This window comes from Struthio camelus, chromosome 1 (assembly GCF_040807025.1).
Source record: "Struthio camelus isolate bStrCam1 chromosome 1, bStrCam1.hap1, whole genome shotgun sequence".
In the NCBI taxonomy this organism is placed as follows: domain Eukaryota; kingdom Metazoa; phylum Chordata; class Aves; order Struthioniformes; family Struthionidae; genus Struthio; species Struthio camelus.
The window spans coordinates 199,264,098-199,286,559 of NC_090942.1; the positions used below are offsets into that span (position 1 = coordinate 199,264,098).

At 42.6% G+C, this 22,462-nt stretch overlaps 1 protein-coding gene across 1 annotated transcript; it reads right to left on the bottom strand.

The window, feature by feature from the left end:
* Positions 1-54: 54 nt before the first annotated feature.
* On the bottom strand, positions 55-21,530 carry LOC104151642 (cilia- and flagella-associated protein 337-like). The gene is made up of 22 exons (XM_068930117.1): positions 21,490-21,530; positions 20,558-20,604; positions 18,599-18,716; positions 18,242-18,311; positions 14,859-15,102; positions 13,917-14,022; positions 13,120-13,271; positions 12,598-12,700; positions 11,424-11,530; positions 11,256-11,335; positions 11,114-11,168; positions 10,039-10,084; positions 8,832-8,891; positions 8,148-8,310; positions 7,401-7,496; positions 6,617-6,675; positions 6,215-6,356; positions 5,500-5,539; positions 4,582-4,670; positions 3,198-3,388; positions 1,723-1,823; positions 55-1,633 (listed from the first exon to the last, which is right to left on the bottom strand). Exons 1-22 carry the CDS (start codon positions 21,511-21,513, stop codon positions 1,459-1,461), a joined length of 2,268 nt encoding a protein of 755 aa, XP_068786218.1. The 5' UTR covers positions 21,514-21,530; the 3' UTR covers positions 55-1,458.
* Positions 21,531-22,462: the final 932 nt, after the last annotated feature.

The following is a 22,462-nucleotide window of genomic DNA, read 5'->3' on the forward strand; positions in this document are numbered from 1 at the left end:
GCAAGGCTGCTACTTTGCCTTCCTGTGCATGAGTCCTAAAAAGCTGTAACTCTCATACTTAGCACAGAACAGTTTGTGCAGTAAGCTGAAAGTAACAACTGCTTAACCAAATAGACAAACATTCATTTTTCTGTGCCCTAAAGAATGAATATACCAGAAGGAACCCAGAAGCTTCACAAAGGTAAAGCATATGATAAATTTGTAAGATTTAGATCCCTGTAGCTTAGAGACCAAAACCTGCAGTTCAGAAGATCATGTTAAAAGCTGATTAACGACATCACAGTTTCAGGTGCCTTTTGTTAAAGATTGAGCTAAAAAAGCAAAATGAGGTTTCAGCTCCTTTTAAGCAAGTGACTGGTTAGACCTTGATAAATGGTTTAAGAACAAAAAATTCTTCTCAGGTGAATCTCAAGTCTACAAAAGAAGCTTATTTTTCGGTACATGTAGCAGAGGAAGGTGCTGAAAGAGATGATTCATATCCTCTAATTTAGATGTCAGACTATACTAGGGAACCCTGAAGTCAGGAGGTAAGAGATTTTTCTTTTTGGAAGCATATTGCAAAGTGTGTTTGGAATCTCCACTGATGCACTGGAGTATTGACTCCCTGTGTAAGCATGTATAACCAGATGCTGGAAGGCCACAGAATCACTCAGTGCAAGGTCTTGGAAAAGGATGTGTGGCTCAGGAGTATTTTGCCTGCAACAACAAAACTTCGGGGGGGGGGGGGGGCGGAAGAGGAAGTTTTGTTCCACTAGAGCTGCTGCAGTGGGAGTACACTTGAGAGGACTGGTGCTTACTTAGGGCCAACTAGTCTTACTCTTGCCTTTCTCTCTCCTCATTATTGCTTTTAGTAACATCCCTAGCTCTTCTAACAGACAGGGGCAGGAGCAATGCTACAGTGCACGCAGCTTTCTGTAGCAGTGCCTAGTTGTCAGCATTGGCTGTAAGCAACTGGACTACAAAAACACAGATCCATGTTATAGGCTCCTCATGCCTGCACTTTCCTCTGTGCTGATCCATTAGGCAGTTGTGTACAGTAGGCAACACCAAAAATCTTAGCTCTAGAAAAAAGATGGGGAAGAATCTAAAGAAGTCACTAGATTTCAAAACTGTGTTTGCAGTGTGGAGGAGGGTAGTAATTTACTTCTATTGGTCCCAATATAGTGGTAGGATCAAGATTTAAGCATTTTAACTGACTTACACTTCTTGCTTAGGTTTTTACTTGCTGAAATGGACAGTATGGCTCTAGCACTGTAAAGGATGTTGGAACTTATATGGCAAACCAGAAGGATTCTATAGCAGGAAGCTTATTCTGATTATAGAAACACTTTGTTGAGGCATTTTATTTAAAGTAGAATTCTGTCGAAACAGCTAGTTCTCGAGCTACCAGAAAAAGCTTGGCTGGGACCGAAGTGATGGATTAGCACATGTTCAGTTACCTCTAGAGAAGGTATTGCTCTAATTTTCCTCTAATGAACTTTCATAAAAGAAATCTGAACCAAGTACAGACAAATCAGGTTTTTCACAAATTTCTGGAACATTGGCTATTTCATAGCAGTTAATGGTGTGGTAAGTACTCAATCCCTTATGATTAAGTGGCTTATTTAAATTCTTACAGTGCTTGTGCTTCAATCTAAAGGAAAAAAAATTGAAAGTGGAAATTAGTGATGCAAGTTTCTTCTTCCCTCCCCCTGAATTAATGAATTTCTCTTTGTAATTTACCTTTCACCAGAGCTCTGTGAAAGCCACTTGTTCACTCCTACTTTGATCTCAGCATCAGTAATAGAGATGTGAGGATATTTGGGATGGTAGCTTTCTTCATGCTGCAACATACCAAAAGAACACTCAGTAGTGCAAGGAATAGTCTGATTGCTAATCAGTTTGATCTTATTAACATGGTGATTCTTTGGTCTTACTGTGCTACTGATTAAATAGTGCACAAAGATCTCTTTTTTTTCTTCCCTTCCCTTCCAAAGGAAGAAAACTTGATTGCTCAAAAACAGGATTTTGAAATGCTTCTGATGGAGTATTTTGGATAGTGTATGTTAAATCATTACATTTACTTGCAACACTCATCTCTAAATTCCCAACTTTATATAAGCATTTGTGAGTGTTTTGCTATTATGGCATTACTAATAAGGAGGATATTCAGAATATCTTACTGTTTCGGTATGTTTTTTCAGGCTGTGTTTTGAGACTCTTTTGACTTTGAAAGATCCTAGAAAAGTATCTAATAAAGACCACCTTTTTGTATCCAAAAATCTGTGTGTGAAGTATACTGGGAGATCAAATCTCCACTAAAAATATTTAAGGACATGAGTGACAAACCATCAAAGGCATTTACTCAGACAGCCTTTATGGGTCATTATTAACCTTAGCTAAGTGTATAAATATGCCTTATCTGCTATTATCTTTGCCGGCATAACAGACTTGTGAATTAAATGCTGCTTTAAAATAGAGTTTGTAAGCTCCCAACGCACATCAAATAGCTTGAAATTCAATCTTCCTTTATTTCTGAATTTCAGATGATTCAAACTTAGGTAAAATACATAAGACTTACTAGAATTGTTGTATTTTATAGTTTGCTGTTACATTTTTTTTCAAAAGATTAATGGAAGTAATAATTGTGAAATGATGCACATTCTTAGGGGGAATCACCCCTCCCCGACAAATCTAAGTATTTTAAACCACCATGGTAGAGTTTAGAGCCACAAAAGGATAAGGGCAAAGCAAACAATGTAATATTTTATTTATTTATTTTTAAATCTACAGCATAACTTCTCACATAAAGGCTGGATCTAGCATATTGTTAGTCCATAAAAATGTAAAGAAAAATGTACAGGCTGACTATTACTAAGGCTCAGTTGGTGCATGGTAACACTTGATCATGTGTCTGGTCCTCACTGAAATGTTTCTTTCATTAACACCTGATAAAAATGATGAAGCCAAAATAAAACAATCTTTCTGAAATACCAAATATGCCAGCCAGCTGCACACTCATATTAAAGTTTTAGTTTACCAGATGGTAGTCTAATACACCACAGGTTTGAATTTAATTCTTTGTTTCTTAAGCAGTTGTACAGAATCCAGAGATATGCCCTAAATGCACCACCTTGCCTACATCACTTGTTTTACTAGAGGACAGCAATGGAGGCCTTACCCATTGCATGGAGAAAAACTGCTGTGTATGCACAAACCTTAGGCACAGGTTTCCCCTGGGCTTTGGGACTCTGGTCTGAGTTGATGACTTCCAAGACAGAAGACTGTCCTTCTAGCACTGGATGAAGGGGCAGGCTTTGTGGGTCTATCAGGATTTCATAGGGAACCCTGGGGTGTTTCCAGGAGGCAGGAGTGAAAACCTCCCAGGGCTCAGCCTGGCCAAAGGTCCCTGGAGGGCGGAGAGAAAAAAGGAAAAAAAGATATCCATGTAAAGAGGCAGATGGGCTAATTCACAAACCTGCTTTTCAATGGACTCATCAAGTCATTGTGGTACCAGCTAAAGATTGTAGGAAATCTTTGAATAAACTTTCTTCAGGGGAGAGAACGGGCAAAAAGCAGGAATCACAGCACATGAGTTGCAACAAAAAGCACATAAAGAAAAAAGTGTCACTGCTTTAGGCAAGATACCAAAGGAGGAGGGACTTGAGGTATTGCTGTGATTAATCTTTGGCACCAGGCTATCTATTTATGTGAACTAGGGCTGCTTTCCTCTAATTCTGAAATTGGACTGCCAGGTGAGTTACTAAATTTGATTGGGGGGAAGGGGGGGGGGGTTAAACTTTTCTGTAACAGCTGAGCAGCCTGATTACCAGGATATCTGCTGCTCTGATACAAATATTTGTCATGCATATATTTGTGGTTTTTGTAGCTCCCTATGATTAAGCTACAGTATAGTTCTGTGAAACACATTCAATACATAAATAAATAAATACATTTTATATAATCTTCAAAGTCAGATGTTATTTATTTCATGGACCTTGATCAATCCCAAAAAACAGTATTGAATTCAGTACATGTTATCGCAGATAATTTCGAGTGACTTTCAAAAGTGGTGAAGGAGCCAAAAATGCAAATAGAAAAACAGGACCTAAACATATAATTTCCACAGAGTTAAAAAAAAAAAAGTATTACAAAAAAAAGCCATCAGCACCTGCATCTTTAGATTTTTAAAAAAAATCTTAAAAAGCTGGCCTTTAATTCATCTGACTGAAGGCGTTCACTTCTAAATATGATTTTACAATACTCTTCCTCCTCAGAAAGTAAGAAGCATGCTGGGAATTGGAAAGAAGAGAAAACCCCATAGGTGTTCCTTGTGGATATTAATAAAACCCACCCCGTCATTCAAATGTAGCCCCTAGTGATGTAAAACATGAGATGCAAGGCTGAATAGTACAGGTCCAAACTCTAAATCCCTTGCTGTAGTCCAAGAATCTGTTGCTTAGACGCTCACTAACTTATGACTGCAGTGGTAGGGTAATTATAAAAGTCCACATCACCTTTGTAGGTTTTTTTTTTTTTTAATCTGTATCTGCTGTTTATTAACTGGTGCCTTTTGAGTGCTTAGCTGTTATTATTACTTACCAATGTATTCTCCAGTCAGACTCCACAGGCGGACTGTGCAATCTATAGATGAGGACAACAGGACTCTGTCTTCATCTATCACCTCTAATCTATCAAAACAGAGAGCAGCATAGACAGGTATATACAGAGGTTCCTACCAGGAAACCTGTGACAGCATCACTAACTTGCACCTTCTGTTGTTGAGCTTTACTGCCCCAAAATTTCATCTACAGTGGGTAGCTTTACAGGTTGGCTTCAGCATACAGATGCTTATCCCTCTTGGCATGCCTCTACAGAGACTGGGAGGGAGAGGGATCCTCCAAAGAGAGATTCAGAAAGGGAGTTTACCTCTCAGGATCAGTTGCCCACTGGGGTCCCTGCTCCCTTGGACTGCAGAGGGGACCGGCGAGCCCAGCCTTCTCGGATTGAGGAGCTCTGTCAGAGTGTGTGATACCTGTGCTGAGGGCACGCAACAGAGCTGATGTAGCTCTGCCGAAGCATGTGATACCCATGCCTGTGACAGTGCTGATGTTGCAGGTCTGCCGGAGCGTAATACCTGTGCCTAGAGCATGTGTGGCAGCGCTGATGTTGTAGCTCTGCTGGAGCGTGCGATACACACCCCCAGGGCGCATGCAACAGTGCTGATGCTGTAAGGCAGCCGCTGTTTCAAGGAACTGAAGCGCCAGGTACTATCAGACAAGTCTGAATGACACTGAAGTAAACATGGCACCATCATGGCACTTCACACGATTTGAGAAGTAATCAGCACAGGCGATCTCTGAACATCAGCAGAGAGCAGAGCTGAGGTTTCTAGTGTTGCCAGTGTAGATGATAATTAAGTAACTGAAACACGTTCCACTGAAAAGCAGCTGTTTATAGGTCTGTGTACTCTGTAGCTATTTACACAGCTCAAACTGCACTATGTAAGACCATACTTACGATACAACCATTTTTATATGTGCTCGCCAGTGATGCATATCTACAGTAAAAGAAAGAATAAATCTGTAATATTCCCTATGATTCACAGTAATACACAAATATATGTCAATAGTGAAGAATATTTCACCAAGTGTCACTTCAGAGAGGCAACATTTTGTGCAAGGCCAAACATAAAGCCTACGAAACAAAAACTACATATTTCTGACTCAGTATTTTAACCTTTTTTTTAATGTAACACAATGTTAACATAGTTTTCACCTAGGGCATGTTAAACTGATGCATGTCTGTTTAGCTCCCACCAAACTACATGGATTTGAGTGTTACAGGATGATATGTCAACATCCTTACTGAGATCTGGCTCAATCCTTACCTCATACTGAATTCAAAGTAGGTTTGTTAGTATTTAGCCAATGGACCATTAAATCGTTTTACCTAAAATGCTTCACAGAGGCAAATTTAGCTGTGCTGAAAACAAGTCATCACATAACCAAAGTTAGATTTATGAGATTGTACAAGAGGGGAAAACAGATATAAATGTGGCTCGGAGGAGTATTTTGATTTGTTTGGAGTTTTTTTTAATATAGTTTCAAATCATAAGAACTTTGTTCATTTTAATCCTTATTTTCTCTTCTTGTGTTTGCTTAGATGCACACACATACATACATATAATGATTCAAACAGTTTATCTGTGTAAAAAACAATTCATACCACATACATTGTGGTGGCTCCTGCTCCAGATTCCCAAGGGCATAATCCTTGATGCTGTAGACATACACATAACCATCACTATCGGCCGCATAAAGAGATGAATCATCAGGAGTGACAGCTATGCTGCTGATTGGAGATTTTACTCGAGACTGAAATAGACGTTCAGGTATGATTAACCAATAACTTATAGTCTGTGATAATACAGTCCAGACTGTTTTAATGCACTTAAATTGCAGCATTCAGGTGATATAACTAATCCAAAGAGGAGATACATTTGTAACAACCAATCAAGGAGATTGTACTTTTCCTCTGCCCTCTATTAATCATACACAATTTACCTGGAACTGCAAGGGCGGTGCCAAACAGTTCTGCCTGGCTTACTTTTGCCTGTGTCAACAGCCAAACTTACAGGTATGAAGCTTGCTGGAGGTGAGGCTCCGCTGAGCAGGCTCCAGAAGATGAGAGAACCTGCAGAAAAACAAATCAGAATGGCAGAAATATTTCTCAGCAGTTGTGGAGCATGAGTCTATTGGGACAGGAATACAGAGGTGATGAAATCAGAATTAGAAGCAACGATCAAGCTATTCTCCACTAATCGTCACTTGTCTACAAGTTATTTACAGTAATACACTGGCTTTTCCTATAGTGATGTTTTGTCATTTTTATCATGCAGCTCGGATATTCTCCAGGTATTTTCCATCTGAGTAAATGATTATTTTCACTTAAAACTTTAACATAAGGCAAGGGAAGGATCAAGAAAACATCCAAATTTAAGGGGGAAAAAAAATAGCAATTAAGAAAGGTTAGAGGGAGTCCTGCTATCAGCAAAAAACAAAGTTCTGCCATCGAATGGATGAGCACGTTCTCCCAGGACCAGAGCTCCTGCAGATTTTACTGCACCGGAGAGGAGTGTTCAGCAGCCACGGGAACATGCAGCATTAAGGTGCTGACCTCCTTTTAGATGCTGTAAATCAATAATCTGAAAATACATCCTTATGGATTAAAAGCGAAGGGAGAGGAAAGATTCGTTGTGACTGCAATCTGAGAAACAACTAACTCACAGTTTTCCAAAAAAACATAATTCAGGTCTGTTTTTCGAAAAACTATAGTGCAGATCATTTAAAACACGCTCCATACACTACAGAGCTGTCACATTGCTGGGACATGCACCACATCACAGTGCTAACTCCTACCTTGAGGCCCATTAGAGATAAGAGCTGCTGCTCCAGATTCAAGCATAGCCATGCGAGTCCTTAGAAATACAACTTGGGTAACACTTGTGTCTATAGCTTGGAAAGGAAAAGGAAGAACAAAATTCATGTGTCACTGCAAGCCTGCTTAAATGCTCAAGAGTTCAGCATTACCCTTCTGTAAAGAATAAAACTGAACCAATAAAATAAATTATGTCGACACAGCAAGATTCCACCCTGCCGCTGTATTGAAATTATGATAACCAAAACCCCTGCTTTTGTCTTTTTCTAACACAGTGGTAACGCTTTGATATGCATTTATTACAGCTATCCCTTCAAAGCCTCACAAAACCACCAATATCATCATTGATAGCTTTCAGTAGAGCTGATCAGAGAAAGATGGAAACCTTTTACAGCGGAAAGGTTGTCTACGGAAATTAAAAGCACTCTGCAGAATCATGGATTATACCAGTTTTATTTTGGAGTTAAAAAAAGGAAAATTCTGGGCTGTCTTAGTAGTTTTAGAACAAAACTTCTATTTTTCTTGAAGAAACAGTTTGAATGATAAGGTTTACTATTTGTAAGATAGAAAGATAGATTGATAGCTGGTATAAGTAATCTCACAAAAATCGAAAACAACCATTTAAACCTATCTATCTTAAATATTTTTCTGGTCTTCCTTTTGCAAAGATTTTGCAACGCTGAGGTTTATTTATTATTGTCACTGCATTGCTCCCAAACGGTACTCGCCTCCTCCCTCAGCGCAGTCAGCAGGAAGTGGAGTGTGAAGTTTGCAATAGATGCAGCCAGAGTTCATGTTCCAAACTATAATTTCACCATCGTAACTAGCTGTGGCGAGCAGAGTCGGTGGACAATAAGCAACACACAGGATATCCTCTTTATGACCTTGGGTCTGGATGCAAATGGAAAAAAGCCATGAAGGAAAAATTGTTCATCCTTCCCTTTTATTCAGCAGGCTCTTTGGCTTGGTCCAATCCCACGCAAGAGCCTAGAAGGAGTGATTCCTGCTCTCAGTCTAATGTCCTATACACAAGGCATGAGAATAACCTCTCCCTTCTCCACGTCCCCTTCCAGAAAGTCTTGTATTTTCCATGAGTCTGCTGCAGGTTTGGTGGCACCTCCTTTCCACCTCCCATCTCAGCTCACAAACATTCAGCTTTATCTGTCTCCTCTTCCCCGAGCTCAGGCTATTTCTCTGACTAAGTCTCTGACTTTTCCTAGACATTATGAAAACTAGTGACCAAGGCATATGTGCTGCTAAAATTAAATTAACAGCTGATTACAAAAATATCATTTGCCTAAATTAAATCTAGACCAAGTATTTATTTGTTGAGCCATGCTGACTTAAATAGTGCCATAGCTTACTGGTCTCCTTAAAAATGTGTTTGAAATATACTCGAGGTGGGTTCTTACTATGTCATCCTGCCAAAAGGGCTGAGGTTTCTGAACATGATGAAGCTCCTCTGTGCAGTCCTGTACCAAAGACGACAGACAAGGGAGACACTGGTACATCCATAGCTGGAAGGGGTTTGCTCTCCCTCTCCCCAGACACACATTCGCCTGCTCAGCAGGAGGGAAGGCCAGCGCTATGCAGTCTGAACAGTCCTACCTGCAAAAAGAGCTGGCCAGAAAATGGGAATTCCACTTCACAGAAGGTAAAGAGGTTCCTAAATTGCTTTTTGTTTCAATTTAGGATGAAGTACTTTTTTTGTTTGTTTCTTTCTTTTAAAGAAAAAGAAAGCAAGAGAAGTGTCCCAGAATAGCTAAAAGCTAAGTATTATCTTTTTCTTTCCCTCTCAGTCCCATTTGCAACATCACCCAGTTTGTTGAAGCCAATATGTTTGGTTTCAACAAATGTCCATTTGAAAATTTCTTTGTAGGAAGATACCTAATATGTAATGCCTGCTGCTAATTCCCAAGGGCACAGAAGGAAATCCTGCATCTTATGAGGAAACACCAGCCCTTCATATCACTAGAAGTAATATGTTTCCTCTCTGCATTTTAAATTTAACCTTGGTAGAGGTCACCATGATTTGGCTATCTGACAATGGACAACTACACGTTTCTCTGATCACAGCCAGATAAAGCTTTACACAGATTTTGCTGTATGAATGGCTCAAAATTCTGAGTTCAGAGGACAAGAAAACATTGTGGCACTTACTGAGCAAAGATGTACAGATACAGCCAACTTTCTGCACTGATTAGTCAAGCCAAACTCAAAAGAATTACTCCCAGCCCCCAAGGTCAATCCAAACCCAAGCAACTGCAGTTTTACCAGGCAAATCAGAGTGTCATCCGCCGGGCACAAACACAAGCCTTAGAGAAAGCCACAAAATTGTGCCTGCTTTCTGAGCTGAGCACCATCACAATCTAGAAGCAGGGAGGCCCATTTTAACACCACTTGCCCTGTGGGATGATCTCTCAGGTTTTGTGCATCTTGGATACATTTTTGGTTTCAAGCCCAGACAGAAGGTTTTACTAGTGGTAAAACGTTTTTTGTTCCTTTTCAGTTTTTACAAGATCAAAACACTGAGTTCTGGTTTTCACTGAAAATAGGAATTTTATACCAATATTTTTATGCTAATAGATCATCCCTTTCAGATGCAGTCCTTCTACTTACAAAGTACACGTTTATTCTTCTGTCCCATCCAACAGCTACGATATACCTAGGAGAACATTCAGGACACTGCTCAGGATGCGTTTGCTTTATCAACAAACTTTTCCAAAATTAAAAAGAGAGGCAGTATTTAAATATGGCTAGTTTAAATATTCATACAAGGTCAAATTTACCCACTGGTTTCTAAAGGATGAAGCAGTTATCTGCAATGTGCCACTCTGATCTTACTCTTCCTCTCAGAAACTACAGAGCTCTTCATCAATGTGCGTGGCACTATGCTTCACGTAATAGGCTCTGACTTATATGCGATGCTATGAGACAAATAGCACAGGTATACTGTCTATGATGTAGCAGAGCAATGGCACCAGACAGCTTGACTTTTAGAGCACCATCTGATTTGCACATGTGTCTAAATGCATATATAGAAGGGAAGGGACAGATAAAACAGCTGACGGGGACAGCTGAAAAATGTAAAATCCAACTGACAAGAGTTTTCTGCTCAGTCCTTAGCTCAGGATCAGTTCTGCCATTGCTAAAGGACTCTGTCCCAAGCAAGACAGCTCACAACGTTTAGTCTTGTCCTTGCAGGCAGGATGTGTTCTCTCCTAGGGGATCCTAGGAGGGGTAGGCACCTTCCCCTGGGATCCCTGCCTTTGCAGGTGGTATGGGGATGTGTGTGGCAGGGGGGAGCCCCTGGGACAGACCCTTTCCCAGCTAACCTCTTTCCATCCTGCAGGCTCTCCGGAAGGACTGGGGTCCCCTAGACATTGCCTCACCGTGGATGCGCAAACTGAGCCTGCCCTTACGAGCGGTCACCGAGAACCTGAGCCCGCTTGGTCAGGCTGGGCGGCTCCGTTTGTCCGCACTACGCCTCTGCTTGGTTTTGTTTTTGTTTTTTTTTTCTTTGCAGAAGCTGCAATACATGTTTCTTTCTGAGGCACATATATCTGACTAATCCTTCAGGAATGTCTCAGGGGAGCACCTTCCCACAGAAAAGCATAGTTACTTGCTGCATAAACTCCCACCAAACGCATCCGCCCCTGGGACAAGGCTCACTCAATGCTGTGGAAGACCTTACTTGCTCCTATTCACCACCGCATAGGTGCAGTCACAGATCTCGTCACACTTTCCTTCTGCAGGAGAAAAGAAACCAATCCATCCTCATTTATGCTCTTTAAATATTTTCCAATCTTTCCTCCACATATTCCCAAACCGCTTACCCCTCTTCAGAGTATTCAGACAGTGCCCGTTATTGTAATTCCATATCTTCAAACATCCATCTCGGCCTCCTGTAACCAATCTAACACAAGTTTCAAATTCAATGTCTTTTTCTGCATGTACTAGCAATAATGCCTACAGAGATTTAATAAACACAAAAAGAAATGTACCTTCTTCCACTGCCATCAAAAGTCAAACAGGTAATTGCTGCGTCTCCATGGGCCCTGGTGAACTCAAATAACTGCTTTCCTGTTTCAAAATCCCACACTTTAACTGTCTATAATGAAAGAAAAAAAAGTCAAAGAAAGTCGGAGCCTGAAAAGAAGCTCAAACTTTCCATTTCAGTTCCTACTCCTGGTCCTCACCTTCATGCCCTGGCTTTCTTTTCTGTTGAACAGCAAGGAAAAGCCATGTCCTTCTGTCCCCTTTACTGACGTCTCAAATATCTACCTCAGTAATACTACACTGGGGGCTAGAGGACAGGTTTCAGTGGGGGTTAGTGCTTAAAGGCCCTTGTATGAACACGGCTCTGGGTGTCTAGCACATGTGTTTCTGCTGATAAAGCCCCTGTGGTGTGAACATCCACTGCTGGGTGGCACACAGCTGCCCACGTCCGGGCTCCTCCCCACTGCGTGCTGCTGCGCTCCTGGGGTCACAGGACAGGTCCATCGACACTGGCCTCCTTTGCAGGACCTGCCCTGTGACTGTGCTCAGAGCGCATCCCATCTCCTTCAGAAGACTGACAGAGACAGTAGTGTTGCCAGCCCTGTTTTAATCCAATATCCGGTGATTTTGGTACCTACAGTCCCTCCTACAGAAGCTGCACTAGTTTGTGTAGCAGATGACCACCAGATGATGTGTCAGTGCAGAAGGGCTGAAAGTCAAGAGGCTTCAGCGCAATGGACCGAGGCCACCTGCCTGCAGGGACACAAGAGCCTGCTGAGCAAAGAACCAAAACAAGGTACTGGTCTATATTAACGGTTCTCCTACCAGTTTAACTCTAGATGAAACTCCTGCAGCAGCACCCCCAGCACAGCTGCTGGGGCTTATCACTACTTGAATCATTTATCCCAGGGAAAACCCACTGCAGACTCTAGACAGGCACAACTGATGGGATCAGGGAGCAGGAAAGGGAGCAGCATAAATAACAGATTCATGTTCTCAGGAGCAGCTGCCCAGAAGATGAATGGGATATGTGCTGCTTTATACCTTCTATAATATTCTCCATACGGGCTGCTGTAGAAAGCAGGGCATTAAAAATGCACAGGCAGACAGAAAATAGCTAACACTCACACGAGGCTGTCAGAAGCACTACCTCTTTAGCGCAATTCAGTTTTCACTTACAGATCCTTCCGAGCAGCTCACCACCTGCCTGAACGCTCTGTTATACTTGCAGCACAGAACAGGCTCCACGTGAGAAACTACCAAGCGGTGCTCTGGCAGAGGCCTGTTTCATGGAAAAACACTGCAGTCACTCACAAAGCGCATAGTTTACCCTCCTTACTCTCACCCAGCGTTTCCCCCAGGGCTCCCGAGATAGGGATCAGGGATCCGATCCGCTGGGCCAAACTTTGCAAGTGTCACAGAGGGTAGGAACACTTGGAGCTGTGATTCATCTTCTTCCTGATTCATCAGCCAAAGATGGCAAAGAAGGATGCTGGGTTTAAAAGGCGCTAAAATCTGAGATAAGGAGAATGAGGCTTTTAGTCCTTACAAACAATGTGCTCTTCATCTGCCTCCATTATGGCACTCCTGCGAGTCCTTAGTAAACTATTCTCTCACATGCCCCACATTTACCCAACCTCAGACTTCTGAAAAAAGCCACAAAATACTCTCCCCCGTCCCTTATCCCCAGCCACCTTTTACCTCAATTTTAGGTAAAGGAGAGCAAGTGTATCTGCAGCAACATAAAGTGATTGTGTGCCAGGCGCATAGAGGCAAGCAGAGAGCTTGCCCTTGATTCCACTTGCTTTTGAACAAGCTGAAAACAAGCAGCTCTGGTCCTCAGCATCCCAAATCTATGGGGAAAATAGAAAGAAGAAAAGAGAATGTGGTTTACTGTAGAGCCTGATGCACCTCAGTGTGCAGATGAGCATCTTGCCCAGGCTGCACTTCGCACGCTTGCAGGAGGACAGTAGGAAATCTGGCAGTAAGCTTTTGCCTATTTTGCAGCATTTCATTGCAAGGACCAGAGGCTCAGTAGCAAAAAGGATTGTTGGAAGTGTCTGCAAATGGACCAAGAGGAAAAATCCTGCTCTCATTTCTGGCCAGTTCATAGCTGTGCACACCCCTTTTGGAGCCACTGCAATTTATGAAAGGGAGAAGGGGGACCTGAAGCAGAAGTCTCATCTGGTCTTTGATCACAAGCAAAGCACTGGGTCAGGCCTTGCTTTGGCTGGGGTCGGTGCCCTCGGTTAGCCCTGGGCACAGTTATGCTGTGTGGTAATACACATGCTCAAAGGTGCCAAGTTAAACTTAGAGAGATAACCCCAACGTCCCAAAAGCTGAGTATTTGTCTTCAGAATTGTAAATGCTGGCAATACAGGCAAAAGTATGCATTTACTCTGTGCAGATTATATACTAGTTACACATTCAGAAGTTGGAAAATTTCAGTAAATTTACATAGAAAGAACAAGAGTATTATATCAGTACCCTCTACAGACCTTAACAGTGTTATCTGTGGACACAGATATTATCTTAGCATCTTCTTCAGATATGTGGAGGTAAAAGATTGGTGCTGTGTGGCTTCTGAGTATGCCTGTGCATCGGCTGAAATTTAAATAAGAAAAGCTCAATACTAAGCAGTTTCAATCTGTGAGTTTCTTACTAAGCCAAGTAAAATATAAAGGCCCTAAATCTATTAATACTTGCATTTTGGAGAGCTGTGCTGCAAGTTTTCTCATGAAAATTTTAGCAACAGCAATTCTTCACTAAAATGAAGACAGAGGTACTGCAAACATCTACCTGCAGAAAGCAGCTCTTCCTGCTAGTAAGTACTGCTTCATTGCTTCCTTGTGCTCCCCACCTCTGCCTGCTTTCATCTCTGCTGCAAACTCCCAATTCTGTTGTGCTCCTGGCATTCCCTCTCTGCACAGCACGCAACACAGTGGCCTTCTGGCCTGTAATTAGATTTCCAAGAGTCTTGGTAATGTACAATGATGTGACAAAGCCATGACTCGGAGTCTAAGGCCCTCCCCCTCCCCCTCCCCCTCCTAAAGGCATCTGTTTTAGCAGAAAATGCTGCAGGATTGGGAGCTTACTGATGAGGAAAAGCTCCAGCCAAGCTTTCAATGAAAACAGTTTGTTATTTGGTAAAACACCTACTTATAGAAGATGTTTTTCACTAGGGTTTCAATGAGCTAACGGGGTGCAGTATTCTTAAAAATAAAGACCTGCAATGCCATGCTCCTGAGCACCTGACTGCTATCAGAAGTAATGCCAAGCAGCTGTGTTCCTGAGCTCACAGACTGTTAAAGATGCTAGCGAGTTGCCTCCTTCACCCAAAGGCAGGAGCATAGTTAGCTGGTGGGAATAGCTCGCCTGCCACATGCAGGGCTGCGACCCGGCCCACTGAAGCCCTCTGACGGGCGTTGCAAGCCCCTCACCTGGGCATGTAGGGGTTCCACAGCCGGATGGCTCGATCCATTCCCCCCGTCACAAGCAGGTTGTTTCTCTTACTGAATGCAAATGTCTTTACTCCTTTGTGGACTCGGAACACAGTTTGATCCCCTTCGGCTCTCCTTGGAGGAGATCCCATTGCCATTTGCCCTTTCCTTCCTTTTGAGCCTTTCCCAGGCTCCTGTATTTCTTTCATCTGCTGCTCAACATTAGTAGCTCCAACAGTGCACCCTGGAAAAACAAAGAAACCTCACTCCGCAAAGCTGGGCAGCTGGAAAGAGTCCAAGCCCCCAGACTACCTACCACCCTTTGTGAATTAGGCATTATGATCCTGAGTCATTAGATTTTCATCTTTCTTAATTTTAGAAGTAGTTAAATCATACCCTTTTTTATCATATTGATGTATTCCTCCTCCTATACCTAATCTTTGATGATAGATACTGAGTCTCTCATTAGTTGACACAGAGCTGTTTTGATCTTCTCTAATAAGTGAGCCCACCCCAGCTACCTAGCTGGTTTTTTTCCAACCCTTCCTTGAACTTCTTCCACAATGTTGGCAATTTTTTTACCAAGGAGCAATGCGGACTGACAGCAGCTTTGCTGGTGTCCTTCCACGTGCTGTTCGTCCCAATGCACAGGCACAAACACAGCTTGCACCTGCCCCTGGGACATGATTTCTGGGCAGGAGAGAGCAAAGGAAAACCCCAGAGGGACCAAGTGACAGACAAAAATTAGAATTTTAGAGAAAAGCAAACACTTCTGTCATCTCCCTCCTAAAGCATAATTGTTTTCCTAAAACAAGGCAGTAGAAAAGGAATAGGAAAACCCCAGGACAGGTAGGAATCAGCACCACAAAGGCAGTCCAGGTCCTTTCTTCCCATTCAGTGTTCCATATTCCTTTTTATACAACCTGGAAGTTACACAAAATTAGCAGTATTTATACAGTGGGGTTGTGATCTGTTGCTACTGAGAGGATTCCAGCTAAAGCTGCCACAGAATTTCAGAGCAGAATAATTATTGCTAATTTTATAACCTTGAATTAAGCACACTCTCCAGTTACGAAAAATGAACTTTGTGAAATTGAAAAACAATGTGTGTTTATAGTTAGATCATGAACTAAGAGAGGAGCTGTCACTGTGCCAGTATCAGCTATTTTAGATAACCGTACGTCTGCCTACTGCTCGGTGAAAGGAAACCATAGACAATGTGGTATCAGCTTTGTCTGCAACTACCACATTTAGGCTGAAAAAAAAAAAACCTTCTTGACATTTATTGGATTTGCAGTGTAGATGGGCCATTAACCTTGTGCACGTTCTTCATACTATATGGGTAATAATATTTGACTAACTCACAGTGTTGCTCTTAACTAATGACTATACTTTGTGCTGAGGTTACTGGAGGGGAGGTACTATTCTTGCATATTATTACCACAAGTGATTTAGGATAACAAAACCGCACCACTTTTTCTTCTACATGTCTGAGAGAGACACATACAGGGGCCTGAACTGGGAAGGGAAAGACTGACCTCCAGAGGCTTCAGGTTTTCATGTTCCTCACGAAAATGACGATTTTAAGATGCATTGCTCATGTGGCTAGATGACAAAGAGGATTTCTAACTAATGGGAACAAAAGGACACTAGTCTCACTTTAAGTGTTTTTCTGGATGACAGTTAAGGATAGCTTAAGGGAAAAAAACATAAGAAATATTGTACCAGCTGTTAATTTGTACTATTCCCAACAATTCAACTAAGACTAGAGAAAACAAATACATGGGTTTAAAGATGGTTGCTATAGAAACCAGAAGAGATTTTATAGCTGCTTATGAAAGTAAAGGAGGTTCTGATTGATAAGACAATTACATTTAAATAGTCACTATGGAAACTAAAGGTGACCTTGAGGAGACTGAGTTCTCTCACTCTGTTCCTGTGGGCAGATGAAGACAGACTGGATGGGGGAACACCGGGGCTGGGCGATAAAGCAAGCTGCAGCAAAGCGGCACTCTGCTTACTGCGATGTTAGAAGCGTTCAGCATTTCACGGTTCAAAGCTGTGTGAGCGCTGATCTGTATATTGATGAAGTGTATTTATTTACTTACCCTCAAAAGAGGGGATATCTCCAGTTGAAGTCAATAGGAGCTCTGCAATTGACTTCCTTGGGAGTGAAACAGATTTTAGAGACCTTCTTATGTCTTTAACGCATCAAAGCAAGGAAGTACATTTGCATGTCTCCCATTGAGCTCAGCATTTAGCAGCTGCTCAGCTGCTTTGCTGAAATGAGGCCATGGAGTTGCTGAGCACTTTTCACCTCCACTAACAAGAGCTGTGCATGCACAGTGGTCCCAGACATAGGAAATGAAGGGAACTGTATATGTAAGTCTTTTTCTTGTGGACTGGTTATTTAAGGACTGAACAAAGTTAGTCAGCTTTCATGTGATACAAACCATTAGCACCATGATAATTCCTCAGCAGCCATTTAGCATTTGTTTTAGATATACATTTTTTTAAGTCATTGGCAGGTGCTCAGCATTCCTGGACACAAGCTGAAAACTGAAAAATTATTCCATATGTCTACTTTTACATTATCACCTTAATTAATGCAAAGTCTGTCCTCCAGGCATTTGAAACACGCTGACTTCTCACTAAGGGTTCAGACTGTGACAGCACCCCTGAGGCCACACTCTCCAGCTAGTTCCTCGCCCAAGGAGGACACACACTTCTGTATCACTTAGAAAATCTTTAGTTCACACTACCCACATACCAACAAATCAAACAGTTATTGATCAGTCAGAGATTTTTATCTTGCATTATTTCCAGTGAGGTAAAAAGAACTAGACGGCAGTCTCAGAAACACACTTACATTTCTGAGATTTCACCAAGTTTTCAGTGTAAACATGCAGGCAGGAGGAAACAAGGTAGTTTGGAGAAAACCTGAGGATGCAGGTCCTTGACAGAGATACTCTCAGACCATAGAAATAGATTACCAAGTAGCATACTTCCTTTGTGACTCTTGCTCTCCTGCATTAGCTCCCAAAGTTGGCAAGACTGGTCAGGAAAGCGGTTCAGCTCAACTGCAAGGCTGCTGCCTTTTCTAACTAGCCTTGGATGGGCTTATGAATTGCCCGCTCATGTAGAAAAGCTAGCTGTGCCTGTAAAATAGATAATTCTGGGGGGGAAAAAAAAAAAAGAGAATTCTGCTTCCGCTCTGTCCCCAGAACATGTTTATGCTTCAGGCCACTTCTAGCGATGAAGGTAGCAATGCCACTGTGGTGGGGCTATAGTAACCTGGAAAAGCTGTAAGCCTGGAAGCACAGAGAGCACATATTATCTTGAAAGAATTTCCTACTGGTTTTAAAGATAAGTAAAATTGTTACCTATTACTAAAGCTGTCAACTCATGGCTGGAGGTAGAAATCACAGCTTTAATGGAGTCATAGTAATTCAGCTGCAAAGAATGAGAGAGAATGATATTTAATACAAAGTTGTGACCACAGGAAGGTACAGTTTGCTGGGCTACTTTCTATTCTGTTTTTGTGTCTACAGAAAGGAAAAAAACACACAAATAAATAAGAACAAATTAAACTCTTTTCACGAGAGTGAATTGTGTAAATGTGTAGCTGAGCCTCTTCTTCCCAGCATGCTGCAGCTCACACTCTGGTCAAATGACAGAGCAGCTCTGCCACACTTTTTATTTTTTTACCTGTGGCTCCGCCACACTTTTTATTGTTTTACCTGTGTAACCCAGTCCTCGTGCACTTTCCAGCGGATGTAAGTCACACTGGGAGAGAGAATAACACTCTCGAGGCAAATGCTTGGCAGATTTTCAGCTTTTGGCAGTTTCTTCCATGTTCTGGAAAAAAATTAAAGTCAAGGTGTAAAGGTGGGGAGAAAGCAAACTGCCCTTCCTGGAGTGTTGGAAGCCAGTATTTCATCCCCTCCGTCCACGGACAGTGGGGACTAGTACATGCATGAGAATTCCCACCTGAGCCTTGTCATGTGGGACTGCCTCAGTCTGTGCTGCCTTTTATGAGCAGCTGCCATGGCAATCCTGGATTGCAGGCTGCTCCAGGAGACATACAGCTGGCAAAGAAACCAGAGGGAGAGCTAATAAGGTCTATCCAAGCAGGGGTCCAACGTGGCATAGTGAACGGAGACAGCAGGTCATTCATGCAGGGTCACTCTCAAGCGGGAGCTGTGTTATGGAGACACCTTCCTATCTCCACAACAAACTGGGTTCTGGTTTTCTAAACTCCCCAGAGAAAGGAGCTGCACCCTCTGAGCTGCCAAAGGCAGGCAGGAGACACCTGAGTCTTCATGTCCAGAGCAGTGAGGGTTGGCCACACCATGGCTTCTCCTAGCCCCAAATTGCTGACAAAAAATAAGGGCTGGTATCTAAAGCCTCCTTTATTCACACAAATAAGCCCGCCCAGTTTTCTGAAGGTGATATCTATGACCCCTCCTCTCATATTTCATCAGATGGATGAAACAATTATCTCAGGTGCTTGGTTGCAATAATTAACCCCAGCACCATTACCACTATATCCTCTGCAGCTTCTCGGCATTGGGTTACCCTTGATTCATGGGTTTAGGTCTTGCCTGTTGGGTAGGAAGAGCTAGAAGTTTTGTTCTTTCCTTCTTTAAGTGAGATCTGTAACTGTACAGAAATATCGAACAACTTGACAGGAGTCATAATATGCTTTTCCACCAGGCACTGAATCAATCCCCAAATACACACATGGGAATCCGACAGCTTTCTCCCTTTAACAGTCAGAACGGATAACACTTCTCTATCAGTGCTTAGAATGGCTCAGAAAGGTATTTTTCTGAAACATTTATCATCCTTTTCTTCCAAGCTGCAGTGGTCTCAGGACATGCCTCCTGTAAGAACACACTATTCCATATTGACTTCAAATCATCCCAGTTTGTACAGATTCCCCTGGGCCTTGACAAGCTTATACAAGAGGCATAAGCTGTCTTTCACAGACTATTTCTGCAAGCTGCATTTGGAAAGCTGTCCAAAGAGATGATACAAATTGCTCTCCTCCTCCCACCTTCCAATTTTAAAGAAAAAAAACAAAATGATTATGATGACAGCCAAGCAACATTTTGAGAAAACAGACCATGAAATAGTCAAAATCATAGAGGTTTGGAATCCTAAAGCTCCCTACCTGTAGGACGTGTATTGCTTCAGTGTCCAATCCTTTACCTCTCTGAAAAGTGACAAGTGGCCATAGAGCCTTATAGTTTTCCCCTGGTAAATACCATAAACCAGTGGATAGTGCAGGAGCAAGCTGATCTGGACACACACTGCAGTAGGGTTTCTCTGAGAAACGTGTAAAGACAGTAAGCACCATCTGCTGGTTTGATCATGAAAAAGTATCACAGACATTTTTCATCTGGTTGCATGTCTCTGCATCTGTTCTGCCTCCAGTTTTAGCACAAACACAAAGAAATTTATGCAACAGCATCAGAATGGACCACCCCAGGTGGGTAATTCTAGCCTAAGCTAGACTGGGAACCTCAATTGGCCCCATAGATAAACCAAGATAACACAGCACAATATAAGATCAAAAGAAGAAAGTTAAACCTGGTAAAAATTCACAAAGATTTTATCAGCATTCAAACTGAGCAGCAATAGAGACCTTCACTTTTTACCTGGTTTTGCATTATATTTAAAACACAGGTGCTTACCTTAGGAGTTCTCCCACAGAGGACATGAGCAAAATGTTGACACAGCCCTAAAAAAATTGAAAAACAGAAGCAGCCAAGAAATGTTTTGTAAGAAAATTGTAGGCACACACTCATTTTCTCCCTCAGTCCCTGATCTCTAAGGCAGATTTGCACAAATAAGGATTTCAGGATTTGGCACAAATATAACAGGGCAGTGTTTAGCAGATGGCTAATTCATGTTGTAGATATTTGTTATCAAAGGACCAGCGATTAAGCCAGCAAGAGCTGAAGGCACATATCAGCTTCACAGAGCTGCTCAGCAATTTGCAAAAATTGAGCCCAGAGTACCAATAAAAGTAATGAATACATGAGAATTGCCAGTTTCCAAATGAAGAGGAGAGACAGCCCTAGCCTTCTGCATTTAGAGTGAGACAGAAAATGCTACATCCACAGTTAATTCATGGTAAGGCCTAATCCTGCGAGTTGCTGGGAGCCTTCAGCTCATGATTGCCTGCTGAATCCAGCATGAAGGGTAGCGGTGCTTTACACATCCCAGGTTTTGGGTTCTAAATTAGCTAGTTAACAAAATGGCTCAAGGAGGTCAAGGGCAAGCGTTGGGGCCCGAGGCTTGGAGACCACACACTTACATAGCCATGTTTCCAGAACTGGGTGTACAGAGAACTCCTGGCCCTTCCTCTGTCATGTGGCTGGAGATAAAGTGCTAACAATATCAGGGGTCAGCAACAAAAGGGACCTGCTCTTGCTCCCGCAGGAAAGGCATTTGCCTGCACTGAACAGGTACAACAATTCACCCCGCCACAGTTACTTTTTATGGTTTCCTTTCCGCAGTCTATCCCATTCCCTGGCTAAGCAGAAGAGCATTGGACAACACTAGATAATCAGAGTTTGAGATTTGAAAAGAACTTAAAAGGAGGACTTTTTCAAGTGCTTACCTGATCGTCTCCGTAGAGAATCATACACTCGTCATGATCAGTGTAACTAAACAGAAGAGAAGAGCAGTAAACAAGACCTTTCACTGCATCTCCACTTAGGCTTGACACGCTCAGCAGCTGAGTGGTACCTCTCCGGTGAAAGGCACATTGTTCCCACTGCCTCGGGGTCTGCACAGACCAGCCAGGCCCCACATACGTCGGCTCGGGGAAGATGAAAGGTATCTGTGTGCAATGGGGGAGTTTTCCCACTCTGTCCCTCCCCTAGAAGTGTTAGGGTTTATGCAAGGAAGAGCTAATCAAGGGAGGTTTGCTCGTCTTGTAGTTTCTATACAGGGCTCAGGCAGGAGTTAGTTACCTGAATGTTAGGGTGAGGGGACTGCTAGCAACTCTCTCCAGTGGCCATGGAGCTCCTACCCCAAAGACAGGGTGTCAACACTGCTTTCTGGTCACAGCCCATAGCTCAGTGCTATCATCAGCCACACGCAATGGTACTGCCATTGGCCACATGCAGTTCCTTCTCTCACCCCTCCAACAGCACGAATTGCATATAAAGATGTTAGTCACCTAATTGAAGCCCTACAGTGTGGCCAAACTGTTGGCTCTTTAGTTACGTGCAAATCTCCAGCTGTTCAAATGTAGCCCCATTACAGAGCTGTCCTGTGTCCAGCACAGGAGAAGACCACTGTACAAGATTTGAGTTATCCAAATCTCCAGCTGCGGGAGGAAATGAGCCAGCGGGGGAGCTGAACATGGCATGGACAGGTTGTCCGCCCAACACTGTCATGAACGGAGGCAGTGAGACCCTCTGGGAACTGTCAGCAGTGGCTTTTGTGCAGCTTCTCCTCAGTTAATGTCTTTTGGCTCTCGGCCACATGGCAACTGCAGTAAGCACCTCCCAGACTCAGTAGGTTGCTCACCCCCGCACTGCTAGAAGCTGTTCATATCACAGTGATAGAGGCTGTAAAAGAGCCTG

Excerpts from the sequence above, each read along its gene's own strand:
- LOC104151642 (XM_068930117.1), bottom strand. The coding sequence starts at position 21,513 with ATGATTCTCTACGGAGACGATCAG. Across the intron at positions 10,085-11,113 it reads GCGGTGGTGAATAGGAGCAA|GTATATCGTAGCTGTTGGAT; the intron begins GTAAGGTCTTCC and ends ATGTTCTCCTAG. Across the intron at positions 7,497-8,147 it reads TGACTGCGCTGAGGGAGGAG|CTATAGACACAAGTGTTACC; the intron begins GCGAGTACCGTT and ends TTCCTTTCCAAG.